The sequence below is a fragment of the Melopsittacus undulatus genome, assembly GCF_012275295.1.
Source record: "Melopsittacus undulatus isolate bMelUnd1 chromosome W unlocalized genomic scaffold, bMelUnd1.mat.Z SUPER_W_unloc_1, whole genome shotgun sequence".
NCBI lineage: Eukaryota > Metazoa > Chordata > Aves > Psittaciformes > Psittaculidae > Melopsittacus > Melopsittacus undulatus.
This window is the reverse complement of record NW_022993942.1, coordinates 1439613-1456303: the sequence shown is the minus strand read 5'-3', so window position 1 is coordinate 1456303 and position 16691 is coordinate 1439613. Positions and strand designations below refer to the sequence as shown.

Genomic DNA, 16691 nt, shown 5'->3' with positions numbered 1-16691 from the left:
CTTCCCCGACTAGCTCAGACCAGGCGCCCTATCTCTCCCTCCTTCCTGGCAGAGCGTGAGCTACTGCTGAACCCATGACACTAGTATTGAGCAATGGCTGCAATTCCTTTTAATTGTGCCCTTTCCCTTCCTCATAATTTAGTCCAGAGTGCTTCCACTTGGTGAAACTCATTAACTGATTTAGTGTTAAGGTCTCCTTTTCTATATAAATTAATCCAGCTGAAATATGACTCTCTGTGGCTGCACATGAGCAGATTCTTCCTCTGTTGATCTCTGTCATCCCTCTGTTGATGCTGTTTATTTTTTTAGCTGTGGACAGCAAAAGTCTGAAAAAAAGGCAATAACTTTCTGTATGTGTCTATGGGTAAGCAAGTAATTGTGGCCAGTTTGTGGGGACCCAGTTGGCTGTGTTACTGTTTGAGCTCAAGTATAATTTTGACCAAACCTATAATCCCAGCCCCTTTCTGCACATGGTGATTTATCAAGATGTCCAGGCCTGATAAGCTCCAAAAAGTTTATATAATGGTATCTGCTCTGAAAAGGCTTTGGTGGAGAGCCAAAGTGATTCATATAATCCTCAGAAAAGAACCAAATAAACACAAGGGACCTTGCTGCTCAGATCACACTCAGTCTGATAGGTTGTCAATGAAAAGAAGGTGTTTGAGCTCAGATTATTTCTCAAACTGTTGTTTGTAGGCAAAAGGAGGATACCCTGTTTCTTTGCAAATCTCTGTTGGCCCCAACATGTTATTAACGTTGCAGGGTCTGCACCAGTAGTGTTGGGTGAGGGTGGACTGCTGAATTTTTGGCAAGGACTTGTCGGTGGTTATATGGACCAGTTGTCCTAATGAGGGCAAGTCACACCTGTAGACTTTATTTCACCAAATCTAGCTACACTAGAAGCAAATAAGCACTAACTTGGCGAGGGTGAACAGAAATTCTGGTGCATGATAGACTTGTTCCTGTTCATGTATGTGTATGAAAACATCGGTTTAAAATAACCTGTTCCTTTTCAGCTTGACTTGCCTGTATTCCCACTGTATTTTCCCACACACCTCGCTTTCCTTCTGCCTCTATGTGACATCCCTGATGCTGTGATATTGGTCTTTGGGGAAGTCTCCTTGGCAGCTTGGGAGCTACCCCTCTGTGGAACGGTATCTGCCAGCAACACGAGATGAGTACACAGGCTTCCCTAATGTCCTTTCTTCCCCTGCTTCTGGTCATAAATACAAGCCTCTTGGTCTTCAGTGGTTCAGATTGTGTTGATGTTTTTCTTGCCTTATCTCTTATAGGGAAAAGTCATTGGAGATGCAAAACTGCTTAGGAGTTGTGGTTGCAGAAAAGGGAAAAATGCTCAAGTGAAAAACTTGGATCAGGTCAGTCAATATGTACTTTAACTGGTGGAAAAATAAGAATGTATTAACATCTGTTTGAATTGAACTGTGCTGTTGCATATCAGCGTTCCTGGACACAAACAAAGTCCTTGGCATGGCTGACAATTACATTAATGTTTTTGTATTTGTTATTTGTCAAAAAACCCTCAAGCAAGATCAAGGATTCATTGCACTAGGAGTTGTTAATGCCCTAGCCTGACTTGTTCCCATCTGGTTTATTTATTCATTAATTCTGTTTCTTTATAAAAATCCACTCTTGGCAATGCCTTTCTTAAAGAATATTGCACTTCCTTGCTGGCTAAATGCATGCAACCTTTGGTCTCGTACTGTAGCTGCCTGGATGTGTGATAGTTACAGAGAAACATGCTATTTGTTGCATACTTTTGTTCTGAAGTGACACCATCACAAGAACATTCTTTATTGAGGTTCCTTATGATATATGAGTAAGAAGTTTTTCACAAACTGATGGCAAGGTTTCAATATTCATTACTTGGAATGAATGGCCCCTTATTCTAAAATTGGTCAAATTGACATCAGTGAGACCACTTCTAGGGTTCAGTAATTGTAAGCAAGGTAGACTGCACTCTGAATGACAGCCAGCTGGGGGTCACTTCCTATCTCCTACTATTTTGCACTTATTAATAGAATAATATGATATGATATATAATAATATGATAATATAATATTCAGACCAGTCAAGTTTGTCCCTGTCAAAATTTTCACTTATTATGGCCTTCTGGCTTTGAGGCTAAAGAGAAGTTTGAATCCAGAGATCATTCTTTCCAAAGATGAAACAAAATTTGATTTGAGCAGAAACATTTTATAAGTATTGGGTCATCTAATGTTAAGTGTAGTAGAGTGAAGCAGTTGATCTCATATCAAATAACTTTGCTTTCTCATGTACCTTGTGACCAGGTACAGACCTGAAGCAGATTCAGTGTCCATAAAGCTCCAGGAACTCCCAATATTTTACTGATGGGAGAAAAGATTAATTTTCAGGGGGAAAAATGTTTTTCATTTTCAACATGCATGTTCATCAACCCTAATTAACAATGGTGTTTCTGAGCCTCATTTTGTTAATGTTTGTTAATATCTATCTATCCTGCAGCAGGCTCTGTTGTGAGGAATGTTGGTCACACTTATAAATGCTTTGTAGTATTGAGTCTTTCATTGATTTTTTTCTTTAATTAGTATTTTTAAAATGACAAATTCATTGTCATGAGCTATACTATCAGTTCACCATCAAGACAAAGATTCATATAACTTTTCTTTAAAGAATAGCTACCCATTTTCTCAAATACAAGCTTAATTTTCTCATGTTGATGTTCTAACATATCAGGAGAAAATTGATTTAGAAATGAATGCTTTTACCAAATTTGTTTTGTTTTGTTTTTTTTTTTATTTTGATATACTCTGGTTGAATCACTCTTGATTTACAACAGGACTAGAGCAGTGTAAAGCTGCTTTTGGTAAAGATTAATAATTCAATGGGAACATCTTGATTGCAGAGAGGTTTTACAAAATCTATCCTGTTGGACCTAAAAATCATTGATCTCAATACTTTAATTATAGAGTAGGCAATGGCTTTTGGAGGGAAAAAAAATCCCGTTCTCTTTTATGTTTTCTGGCACAGTGATAAATTATTCTTTGTGTTTGGTTACTTTCTGAAATCTAATTTTTAATGTCTAGTGATGTGTTGACCATCTCAGTAACTCTTTTTTGCTGTATCAGCATAAACTGTTGGGGAAGTGTAAAGCTCATTTGTCATGCCCCTGACAGGGTCTTGTCTATAATTCAGGGGACAGGAGGTGGATGGGGAGGAAACTAGTACAGGAGGGTGGGTGGCAGTGTGGAATGTCTGTGAATGCAGGACCTCAGCTTATGAATTATCCCCTGGGCCCTACAGATAAACATAGACATCAGCTAGGAAAGGCAAATACTTGCCAATGATTGTAGGCTAATCCTTCAGGACACTAACTACCAGAAAAGCAAGGAAGCATTATTTTAGGAACAGCTTGTTTCACTTTGTGAAGGGGAAAAACACTGTGTTAGATTTAGTTTTGTTTGCAGAGCTTTACCCCCTCCTCCTGCACCCTGTCTCAGATTTTAAAGATTTGATTTCATTATTGTTGTTGGGGGATTTTTCTTTATTTTTTATTGGTCCTGGTTTGTGTTCTCCTGTGATGCCTCTGTAAAGTGTGAAAATGAAACTTAGTTTTCATTTTCATGAATGTATGCATAAATACGTATGTGGCTTTTGTGCCATTAACTATTTAAAGTTTTAGGACTAACCAGCTACTTTTTTGGCTTTTTTTTGTGTGTGTGTAAAAGGTGATGCTTTTATTATACTGTTGCTTATTATTTGAGGTGTGTTGTTGCATAAGAATGGCAATCCTGGATTAGGATTTCCTTCTGCTAAGTAGTATATTAACATAAAGCAGGAAAGATGGTTCCTGGGGAGTGATTTTGTTTGTGTATTTTCTGAGGAAAGCAAAATGTCATGATTAATAATGATTAACCTGATCCTTGCCAACATGAATTGGATTCACCATTCAGTAAATAATTACTCTGCAGCATGGATACCATTTCCAGAGAGGGCATATGTTTGTCATATTAAAACAAAAAACAGACATACAGAAGGACAGGAGGACCTGACTTCTCAGTGACACTTGAGCTCACAGGAGCCACCAGAAAATTTAAGCAAAGAGAAAAAAAAATAAAAATCAAAGGATAAGAGCAGTTAAACATTCATGAGCCACCTATGTTTTGGGGGAAGCAACAGAAAACAAAACTCAACCCTGAGAAGGCAGAACTGCATGTGCTGAGATTATGAAGCACTCTGCTACTTCTGGTTCTCAAGCTTATGCATACCTCTAATATGCATGTTACTTGTCCACCCTCACAGTTTTATTATTAGTGATATAATAGTAGTATTGTATTATACCTTAGTTATTGGACTGGTTTTATCTCAACCTGTGGGAATTATATTCTTTTGATTCTCCTCACCATCCCTCTGGGAGTGGGGGGAAGAAGGGGAGGGGGGGGGGAGTGAGCAAGCAGCTGCGTGGTTGAGTTACCAGCTGGGCTTAAATCATGACAAAGAGGTGCTCCACCCCTCTGATCATTTTTGTGGTCCTCCTCAGAACCCTCTTCAACAGCTCCATCTCTGTCCTGCACTGAGGACTCCAAAGCTGGACACACTACTCTAGGTGGGGTCTCAATAGAGCAGAATCACCTCCCTTGACCAGCTGGCCACACTTCTTTGGATGCAGCCCAAGATATGGTTTGCCTTCTGGGCTGCAAGTGCACACTCCCAGCTCATACCCGATCATTCATCAAACACTATGCCCAAGTCCTCCTCAGGGGTACTCTCAATCCCTTCATCCCCCAACCTGTATTGATACTGGGGGTTGCCCCTACCCGGGTGAAGGACCCAATGCTTGGCCGTATTGAAACTCATGAGGTTCACATGGGCTTACCTCTCAAACAGTTTAAGTCCAACTAGATAGCTTCCCATCCCGCAAGCATATCAAATGCACCACTCAGCTTCATGTCATCTGCAAACTTTCTGATGATGCACTCAATCCCACTATGTTATTGATTAAGATATTAAACAGTACTGGTCTCCCAGTACGAAACTGTCCTTTGTTCAGCACTAGCAGTCATTTTTTTCTCCTTCATAGTAGCTGGTGCAGTGCTGTGGTTTTGACTTTCGGCCTGGGAACAGTGCTGGTAAGACCAATGTTTTCAGTTGTTGCTAAGGAATGTTTACTCTGACCAAGGACTTTCAGAGTCTCATGCTCTGCCAGGGAGGAGGGGAAGCCAGGAAGAAGCAGAGACAGGACACCGGACCCAAACTAGCCAAAGGGGTATTCCATACCAAAACACATGATGCCCAGTATATAAACTGGGGGGAGTTACCTGGAAGGCCCATATCACAGCTTGGGTCAGACAGTGACAGGTGGTGAGAGGTTGTATTCTCTCTCCTTGTTATATCCCTTATCATTATTATTATTGGTGGCACCAGTAGTAGTTTTGTATTATACCTTAGTTACTGGACTGTTCTTATCTCAAATCCTGTGAGTTACATTATTTTAATACTCCTCCCCATTCCTCCGGGAATGGGGGGAGCATAGAATCATAGAATAGTTAGGGTTGGAAGGGACCTTAAGATCATCTAGTTCCAAACCCAATGCCATGGGCAGGGACACCTCACACTAAACCACGTCACTCAAGGCTTCGTCCAACCTGGCCTTGAACACTGCCAGGGATGGAGCATTCACAACCTCCCTGGGAAACCCCTTCCAGTACCTCACCACCCTAACAGTAAAGAATTTCTTCCTTATATCCAATCTAAACTTCCCCTATTTAAGTTTTAACCTGTTACCCCTGGTCCTATCACTACAGTCCCTAATGAGTAGTCCCTCCCCAGCATCCGTATAGCCCTGTTTCAGATACTGGAAGGCTGCTATGAGGTCTCCATGCAGCCTTCTCTTCCCCAGGCTGAACAGCCCCAAGTTTCTCAGCCTATCTTCATACAGGAGGTGCTCCAGGCCCCTTATCATCCTCATGGCCCTCCTCTGGACTTGTTCCAACAGTTATACGTCCTTTTTATGTTAAGGACACCAGAACTGCACACAGTACTCCAAGTGAGGTCCCACAAGAGCAGAGTAGAGGGGCAGGATCATCTCCTTCGACCTGCTGGTCGTGCTCCTTTTGATGCAGCTCAGGATATGGTTGGCTTTCTGGGCTGTGAGCACACACTGCTGGCTCATGTTCCTCATTGACCAACACCCCCAAGTCCTTCTCCACGGGGCTGCTCTGAATCTCTTCTCTGCCCATCCTGTAGGTGTGCCTGGGATTGCTCCGACCCAGGTGTAGGACCTTGCACTTGTTATGGTTAAACTTCATAAGGTTGTCATCTGCACACCTCACAAGCATGTCAAGATCCTTCTGGATGTCATTCCTTCCCTCCAGCATATCAACTGAACCACACAGCTTGGTGTCACTGGCAAATTTGCTGAGGGCACACTCATTCCCACTGTCCATGTCAGCAACAAAGATCCAACACCGATCCCTGAGGGACACCACTCGTTACTGGTCTCCAGCCAGACATTGAGCCATTGACCACAACTCTTTGCATGCAGCCATCCAGCCAGTTCTTTATCCACCGGGTGGTCCATTTATCAAATTGATGTCTCTCCAATTTAGAGACAAGGATGTCATGTGGGACAGTGCTGAACGCTTTGCAGAAGTCCAGGTAGATGACATCAGCTGCTCAACCCCTGTCCATCAGTTCCATAGCCCCATCATAGAAGACCACCAGATTATTCAGGCAGGATTTCCCCTTAGTGAAGCCATGTTGGCTGTCACCAAGCACCTTGTTGTTTTTCATGTGCCCTAGCATGCCTTCCAGGAGAATCTGCTCCCAGATTTTGCCAGGCACAGAGGTGAGACTGACTGGTCTGTAATTCCCTGGGTCATCCTTTTTCCCGTTCTTGAAAATGGGGGTTATATTACCCTTTTTCTAGTCATCAGGAACTACACCTGACTGGTATGATTTTTCAAATATGATGGACAATGGCTTAGCAACTTCATTCGCCAGCTCCTTCAGGACCCACAGATGGATTTCATCAGGTCCCATGGACTTGTGTATGTTCAGGTTCTTAAGATGGTCTCAAATCAGATCCTCATGTACAGTGGGCCTGGGATCTTCATTCTCACAGTCCCTGCGTCTCCCTTCCAAGACTTGGATGGTGCAGTCAGAGCCTTTGCCAGTGAAGACCGAGGCAAAGAAGTCATTCAGAACCTCAGCCTTCTCCAAGTCCTGTGTAGCCAGTTCTCCTGATAGCTTCTGGAGGGGGCCTAGATTGTCCCTAGTCTGTCTTTTATTCCCTATGTACCTATAGAATCCCTTCCTGTTATCCTTAACATCTCTAGCCAAGTTTAACTCTAACTAGGACTCAGCTTTCCTGACCTGGTCCCTAGCTTCCCTAACCTGGTCCCTAGCTTCCTGGATAACATCCCTGTTTTCTTCCTAGGCCGCCTGTCTTTGCTTCCACATTTTATAAGTGTCTTTTTTCCCTCAAATTTATTCAGCAGCTCCTTATCCATCCAAGGAGGTCTCCTGGCCCTCCTGCTGCACTTCCTTCTAGTTGGGATGCAACACTCCTAAACTTGTAGCAGGTGATCCTTGAATATCAACCAACAGTCTTGGGCCCCCCTGCCCTCTAGGGCTATATCCCATGGAACCTTACTAAGCAGGCTTCTGAAGAGGCCAGAGGCTGCTTTCTTGAAGTCCAGAGCAGTGATCTTGCTGCACGCTCTTCTCACTGTCCTGAGGATCTCCAATTCGACCATCTAGAGATGGCTGCATCCAAGGCTGCCCTGGAGCATCACATTTCCAACCAGCCCCTCCCTGTTGGTGAGCAGGAGGTCAAACATGGCACCTCTCCTTGTCAGCTCCTCTATTGCTTGCAGAAGGAAGTTGTCTTTGACACAATTGAGAAACTTCCTGGATTGGTTGTGCCGGGCCGTACTGTCCCTCCAACAGATATCAGGGTATTTGAAGTCCAACATAAGAACAGGGGCCTGCAAGAGTGAGGCTTTTCATATCTGTCTGTAGATTGCTTCATCCACAGGTTCCTCTTGATCAGGTGGTCTGTAACAGATCCCCACAGTAATGTCTCCCATAGCTGTTCTCCCTTGAACCCTCACCCACAAACTCTCTGTCGACTGTTCACCTGTCCCCAGACAGAGTTTCATACTCTCCAGCCTATCCCTACCATAAATAGCAACTCCCCTTCCCTGCCTGCCAGGCCTGTCTTTTCTAAAGGGCTTATAAGCTTCTATTCGAACACTCCAGTCATAGGAGCCATCCCACCATGTTTCTGTGATGCCTATTATATCATATCCCTGTAGACGTGAACACATCTCTAATTCCTTTTGTTTGTTCCCCATGCTGTGGGCATTTGTATAGAGGCTTCTGAGCTGAGCTCCAAATGAAGCTCATTGGCTGGAGCAGCTGGAATATCTCTACATTGCTCCAAGCATTTATTATAGATGCTGGTAGCTGACTGGGTGTGTTGGGATGGAATGATGCCCTCTCCCCCATCCTTGACCAGTCTGGCAAGCCTCTTACCAAAACTGCTCTTTCCCTTCTTTGTCAGACCAGCTCCACCAGCCCTCAGTAGACCTGTCCTACTAACTTGGGTCCTGTGTTCAAAATGCGCAAAACCCTGACTATGACACTCCTGTTCTAACCATTTATTAACCTGGCCAATCCTCCTAGCTTTTTTAGGGTCCTCCTCTGTATCCTGGATAATTGACGAAAGGACAATCTGAGCTTCAGAGCCCCTAACCACCTCTCCCAGGGCTCTGTAGTCCTTTATGTTCTCCAGGCTACTACTATCTATACCACTAGCACCCACATGGATCACTGGAAGTGGGTAATAGTCCGTGGGACTTACTAGAGCAGGCAGCCTCTCTGCAACATCCCTGATCTGTGCCCCTGCTAGGCAAGACACCTCCTTGAGACTGAGTCAGGCCTATAGATGGGTGCCTCTGTGTGTTTCAAAGCAGAGTCCCCTACGACTATGACCTGTGGCTTTTTCCTGGTGGCACCAGTAGAGATTTTCTTTAGCAGTGCACCAGCTGATTGTTTCTGGTGTGAATGTTTTTCCTCATCATCCCCCTGCAGGAAAGCAAAGCAGTTCTGGGTAGGGACAATAGATTTAGGAGGAAGCCCCTGTGAAATACGAACTCACTCCTCTAAATGAGATAACAAGGTTTTATTGAGGGACAAAGTCAATAAAGCAAAAGCAACAGTGCTGAGTGCATGACTGTAGCAAGAGCCACCAGTGATTAGTATTTGTTACATGGTTATATACTTTCACTATTACATTAGTCGCATCCATATTCATAATTCCTGGGTATAGGCGGGGAATATTATAACTAGCTCCAGGAACTTATTATCATAAGTTTCCTCCTCTTGGCTTCTGCACACTGCTCTCCCATGATTGTGAGTAGGGGTCTTCAAGATGAAGTAAGCAGTCTTCCTCACAGTGTACTTTTCACCTTTGGCACAGATGGATGCCCCAGTAATCTCACAACTAGCTGAAACCAGCCATATCTGTAATTCTTCTGATAACTAGCAAAGATCTAAAACAGTGTGACCTTCCTGCAAAATTTATTGCAGGATGGGCAGACAAGGTTGGTTAGTGGCCCACTAAATCCTGTTATCTCACCACAGACTTATAACACAAACATTGTTCTTTAGAGCTAAAGATACTTTAGCTCTAGTGTGAAAAAAATAACTCATGTTTAGTGAGGCCACTAAATTCCACAGGCTAACAACATAAACATTGTTCTCTTTCTACAATCTAAGTTAAGCTAAAAAGTACTTTAACTGTACATTTTCCAGGCACTAGCTTTTCTTATATCAAGTCCCCCCATCCCCTCCCTTTCTTTTACCTTTACAAATTCTTTTGCTATGTGACTCCATTTTGCTCAAGAGTCCTGGCCCTTTTTAACTTGTTGTCTAATCTTCTGTCTTTAGCGAGCTTTGTTTCTGTTATTGTAAACTCTTACAGTTATATTCACATAGCCACACCTATGATTTGTGAAAGCCAATACATTTATGTGTTTATCACACCCTTTACTTTTAATGTCCTCTTCCTCCTTTTTTTGTTGTTTGTTTTTTTTTTTTTTTTTTTTTTTGTTGCTGTTTCCCAGCTTCCTGGGTTAATGGCCTCCTTCTTTCCTCCATGAACTACAGGGGATCCTTGAGGTCCCTGTACAGTTTGAACCTAGAGCAAGCAGTCCTACTTCCTCTCAGGTTCTCTGACATCTTGCAGCCTATTAATAGCATCCCACAGCTCAGCCACCTGCTGCAGAAGGACCCCCACCAGGGAACACCGAGTGCAGCCCTGCCCACTGTGCACCCTCCCCTCACAAGACCAGTGCAGGCACTCTGTACATTCCGAGCTCTGCACTGCAGTCTCCCCTGTCAATGGCTCTGTCTGGGTGCCTATGCTGGCCACCACCTGGGCATCCAGAGCAGACCTCCTAGGCCAGACCCAAATCATACAAATACTCATCCTCCAGTTTACCTCACCATGCTTCCTGGGGCAGGGGTTTTTAATCTGGCTCCGCCCCCTGTGAGTCAGCTGCTCCTGTCAGTTGAGCTGCCGGCTCCTGGGCAAGTCCTGTCAAGGACTTGAGGCTCCCTCTGTGGCTCTTGCTGCTGAGTTGAGGCTCCTGGACACTGAGCTTCCCCCTGCTCAGGTGTTGAAGGCGTCCTCTTTTGAGCTACTCACCTCAGCATTCTAATGAATCATATAATCATAGAATAGTTAGGGTTGGAAAGGACCTTAAAATCATCTAGTTCCAACCCCCTTGCCATGGGCAGGGACACTCTTCCCAGGATACCTGTCCTTACTTCCACTGCCTTCTTGCCCTTTAGTTTGACCAGCAGGTCTCAACTCAGCCATGCCAGCCTCTTGCCTTCCTTACCTGATTTCTTACACCTGGGGATCATGAGCTCTTATGCTTTATGGAAAGCATCCTTAAAGATCTGCCAGCTCTGTTCTGCTTCCTTGTCACTGAGGGCAGTTTCCCAGGGGGTCCTATTGACTAACTCCTTGAAGAGATGGAAGTGAGCTTTCCTAAAATTCAGGATCCTGACTATGGTCTTTGCCTGTCCCACCTCCCTCAGGACTGTGAACTCCACAAGTGCATGATCACTGTAGGCCAGGCTGCCTCCAATTTAGACGTCAGTGATTAGCTTACTTGCATTGGTGACCATCAGGTCCAGTATTGTATTCACTCTGGTAGGGCTGGCTGATCCCTGGCTTAATAAATTTTCCTTAATGCACTCCAGGAGTCTCTTGGATTGCCCACAGCTTGCTGTGTCAGAATTTTATTTATTTATTTATTTTCCAAGCTCGAAATCTCTTGCTCTCAGTGGGATCTGATTGGAGACAAGCACTATTTGACCGAGGGACTCATCAGCTGCCTTTTCTCTGGACCTCCCAATTTCATACAGCAGTTGTACTTTGCTAATTGCTGAATCTAGTGCTAAGAATCTCTATTCTGGTGGCTGGGAATTTTGTTTGCTTGTTTGTTTTATTTTCATTCATCTTTTGGTTGGAATTAAAGTAATAGTAGTTGTGAAATGGTAGTTGGGTGGATAAATCCCCATTCTTTGGACTTGTGTAATTTTTGGAGGCATGATGTTATGAAATAAACTTCCTAAATGTAAGCTTCCAAACAAAAGAGATAGATTGAGATTATGGTTGTCATTTACAAGTTCAGCTGTAATAGGTTTGTGTTGCAGTGGGTTACACTTCCCTACGTAGAGTGCCATTGAGAAGATGATATTTCTAATGACTTTTTATAACCACATATTTCCTTTTCTCACTCATTTTATGAATAGTCTTGTATTCCAAGAGTTTCTCACCTTGCCGCCTCCTCTTGCAGTTCATATTAATTTCACAGAATCACAGAATCGCAAGGGTTGGAAGGGACCTCAAAAGATCATCTAGTCCAACCTCCCTGCAAGAGCAGGGTAACCTAGAGTACATCACACAGGAACTTGTCCACGCGAGCCTTGAATATCTTCAACGTAGGAGACTCCACAACCTCCCTGGGCAACCTGTTCCAGTGCCCTGTCACTCTTACAGTAAAGAAGTTCTTCCTGATGTTAACATGGAACCTCCTATGCTCCAGTTTACACCCATTGCTCCTTGTCCTATCACTGGATATCACTGAAAAAATTCTAGCTCCATCATTCTGACACCCACCCTTTACATATTTGTAAGCACTGATGAGGTCACCCCTCAGTCTCCTCCAAGCTAAAGAGAGCCGGCTCCCTCAGCCTCTCCTCATAAGGGTGGTGTTCCACTGCCTTAATCATCTTTGTGGCTCTGCGCTGGACTCTTTCAAGCAATTCCCTGCCCTTCTTGAACTGAGGGGCCCAGAACTGGACGCAATATTCCAGATGCGGCCTCACCAAGGCAGAGTAGAGGGGGAGGAGAACCTCTCTTGCCCTACTAACCACACCCTTTCTAATGCACCCTAGGATGCCATTGGCCTTCTTGGCCACAAGGGCACATTGCTGGCTCATGGTCATCCTCCTATCCACCAGGACCCCCAGGTCCCTTTCCCCTTCACTACTTTTGAGCAGGTCAACCCCCAACCTGTACTGGTACATGGGGTTGTTCTTCCCCAGATGCCAGACTCTACACTTGCCCTTGTTGAATTTCATCAGGTTTCTCCCTGCCCAACTCTCCAGCCTGTCCAGGTCTCGCTGAATGGCAACACAGCCTTCTAGTGTGTCAGCCACTCCTCCCAGTTTAGTGTCATCAGCGAACTTGCTGAGGGTACACTCAGTTCCCTCATCCAGGTCGTTGATGAAAATATTAAACAGCACTGGTCCCAGCACTGACCCCTGAGGGACTCCACTAGTCACAGACCTCCAGGTAGATTCTGTGCCATTGACCACAACTCTCTGCCTTCTTCCTTTCAACCAGTTCTTGATCCACCTCACTACCTGATCATCAAGCCCACACTTCCTTAGCTTGTCTATGAGAATGCTGTGGGAGACAGTATCAAATGCCTTACTGAAATCAAGAAAAAACACATCTACCGCTCTACCATCATCCCTCCACCTAGTCACTTCCTCATAGAAGGCTATAAGGTTGGTCAAATATGACTTCCTCCTGGTAAAACCATGCTGGCTGCTCTTAATGACCCCTTCATCCTTGATATGTCTAGAGATGGTGTCAAGAATAAGTAGTTCCAACACCTTTCCAGGAATAGAGGTAAGGCTGACCGGTCTATAATTACCTGGGTCCTCCTTCTTGCCTTTCTTATAGACTGGTGTGACATTTGCCATCTTCTAATCCTCAGGCACCTCTCCCGTTTCCCACGACTTACCAAAGATGATGGAGAGTGGCCTAGCAATGACCTCCGCCAGCTCCCTCAGCACCCGTGGGTGCATTCCATCCAGACCCATTGATTTATAGATGTCCAGATTGCTTAACTGATCCCTAACCCAATCCTCATCTACCAAAGCAAACTCCTCCTTTGTCCTCACTCCTTCTGGGGCTATAGGAATCTGGGGCCCCTGGGGAGAGTCTTCAGGAGTAAAGACAGAGGCAAAGAAAGCATTCAGCACTTCTGCCTTCTTTGTATCCTCTGTCTCCAGGGCACCCACCTCGTACAACAGTGGGCCTATATTGTCTCTTGTGATAGTTTTATTTGCTATGTATTTGAAGAAGCCCTTTCTATTGTCCTTGACCCGACTAGCAAGATTAAGTTCCAAGGAGGCCTTAGCTGTCCTAATTGCCTCCCTACATCCTCTAACAACTGTCCTATATTCCTCCCAAGTGGCCAGCCCTTCCTTCCATAGTCCATAGATTCTCTTTTTCCACATGAGTTTGCCCAGCAGTTCCTTGTTTAACCACGCTGGTCTCATAGATCCCTTACTTGATTTCCTACCCATTGGGGCCCTCTGATCCTGAGCTTGAAAGAAGTGGTCCTTGAATGCTGACCAACTATCTTGAGCCCCTTCACCACCTAGTACCCTTTCCCATGAGACTTCCCTTAGCAGTTGATTGAAGAGGCCAAAGTTGGCCCTTCGGAAATCCAGAACTGTGGCCTTGCTAGGTATTCTATTCCTCCCACACAGGATCCTCAACTCCACCATCTCATGGTCACTGCAGCCAAAGCTGCCATTGACCATCACCACTTCAGCCAGACCCTCCTTGTTGGTGAGTACATCTAAATCTAGCAGCGCTCCTCTCCTAGTTGGTTTGTCCACCATTTGCATTTAGAAGTTATCATCAGTGCACTGGAGGAACCTCCTAGACTGTGAATGATTGGCTGTGTGAGTCTTCCAGCAAATATCAGGGTAGTTAAAATCCCCCATGAGGACTAAGGCATGTAGTCACGAGGCTACTTCCAGTTGCCTGTAGAAAGCCTTATCAACTCCTTCGTTCTGATCAGGAGGTCTATAATAGACCCCCACAACTGTATCACCCATACCAGTCTGTTCCTTAATTCATACCCACAGACATTCCACTTTCTCCTCATCTGCCCCTGGACAGAATTGAATACATTCTAGTTGCTCTCTCACATACAGAGCAACTCCACCACCACACTTTGTTGACCTATCTTTCCTAAAAAGGACACAGCCATCCATGACCACATTCCAGTCATGTGAGCTGTCTCTGTAATTGCCGCCAGATCACAAACTTTAGACCGCACACAGACTTCTAACTCCTCCTGTTTATTCCCCATGCTGCGTGCATTGGTGTACAGGCATTTCAGGGAGCAAGCAGAGCACGTTGATGGCACCCTTTGGAGGCAGGAGGCCTTCTGGTCTTCATTAATACTAGAACAATGCCCCACTAGTTCAAACCCAGCTACAACCCCCTCGCACTTTGAATCTAACCTGATGCTCTGTGAGTGAGCTATGATAACTCTTGCCCTGATACCCGTTTTCCCCTGCGGAACAGGGTCTAAACAACTATCCTTTCCCACAAATGAAACGATAGATTGATAGTCCTCCCTAGTCTGCCATCCTTCAGGCCCTAGCATGTTTCTCTTGGGCTTGTCCCTAACAGGCCCAGTTGTCTCCCCTTCCCCCTTCACAGATTCAGAGAATCACAGAATTGCAAGGGTTGGAAGGGACCTCAAAAGACCATCTAGTCCAACCCCCCTGCAAGAGCAGGGTAACCTAGAGTACATCACACAGGAACTTGTCCACGCGGGCCTTGAATATCTCCAACGTAGGAGACTCCACAACCCTCCTGGGCAACCTGTTCCAGTGCTCTGTCACTCTTACAGTAAAGAAGTTCTTCCTGATGTTAACATGGAACCTCCTATGCTCCAGTTTACACCCATATCTAGCTTAAAGCTCTGTCAATAAGCCCTGCTAACTCCTGCCCCCAAAACCTTTTTCCCCTCTGGGACTGGTGTATCCCACCTGCCACCAGCAAACCAGGTGTCTCATACAACAGCCCATGATTGAAAAACCCAAAACCCTGCCTTTGGCACCAGTCACGTAGCCATACATTAATCTGCAGACTCTTCCTATTTATCTCTTCACCCTTGCTTGTAACAGGTATGGAGGCAAACACCACTTGCACTCCAGACCCTCTAACCAGCCATCCCAGGGCCCTGAAGTCTCTCTTCATTGCCCTTGCCCTCCTTGTAATAATTTCAACACTGTCAACCTGAAAAACCAGCAGCGGATAGTAGTCAGAGGGCTGCACCAGATCAGAGAGGTTCCTTTTAACATCTTTAGTCTGAGCCGCAGGTAGGCAGCAGACTTCCCTGTGTGATGGATCCGGTCGACGAATGGGCCCTTCTGTTTCCCTCAGAAGGGAGTCACCCACCACAATTACTCTTCTTCTTGGTTGGGGAAGTTCTAAAGCATGGGGGTGAGTGACAAGCCCATGCTGACTCACTAGACAGATTTACCCCTCCATCTCCATTTACCTGGCCCTGTAGTTCCAAGACCTCATACCTGTTATTCAAGGGCAACTGGGAGGGAGGAAGGGATTGCAAGGGTTTTCGCTTACCTCTCCGAGGAGGGACTTCCCTCCATACCTCCTTGTCCCTTAAGTTTGCTCCTTCTGTCTTATCCTGGGTTCATCAAGACCAGTCATTTTTTCTCCTTCTTGGTAGCTGGGGCAGTGCTGTGTTTTGACTTTCAGCCTGGGAACGGTGTTGATAGCACTTATGTTTGTAGTTACTGCTCAAATGTTTACTCTGATCAAGGACTTTGTGAGTCTCATGCTCTGCCAGGGAGGAGGGGAGGCCTGGAGGAAGCAGAGACAGGACACCTGACCCAAACTAGCCAAAGAGGTATTCCATACTACAGCACGTCATGCCCAGGATGTAACCAAGAGTTACCAGGAAGGTGTAGGGCTCTGGGGGCTTGGAGGAGGTATGGGTCGGTGCTTGGTCGGGCAGGGTGGGGTGGGTTATGGGTCAGCGGATGGTGAGGTGTCGTATTCTCTTCAGCTGTTATTTCCTTTATTATTATTATTATTATTATTAAGAAAGAAACACAAGCTTTCTTGGATGCTGTGGGGTTCTGGAGAATGCACATCCCAAATTACAGTTCAATCGTAAGTCCTCTCTATCATGTGACCCAGGAGAAGAATGATTTCAAATGGGGCCCTGAGCAACAACAAGCCTTTGAGCAAATTAAAAGCAAGATAGTTCATGCAGTAGCCCTTGGACCAGTCCAGACCAACCCAGATGTGAAAAATGTACTGTACACTG

At 45.0% G+C, this 16691-nt stretch overlaps 1 protein-coding gene across 1 annotated transcript in view; it reads left to right on the top strand.

The window, feature by feature from the left end:
* The window catches only part of LOC117438171 (SET-binding protein-like), a 232985-nt gene that overhangs the window by 22256 nt on the left and 194038 nt on the right, over positions 1–16691 (top strand). The window contains 1 exon segment of the mRNA XM_034073631.1: positions 1293–1376. Coding sequence (XP_033929522.1) covers positions 1293–1376 — 84 coding nt within the window.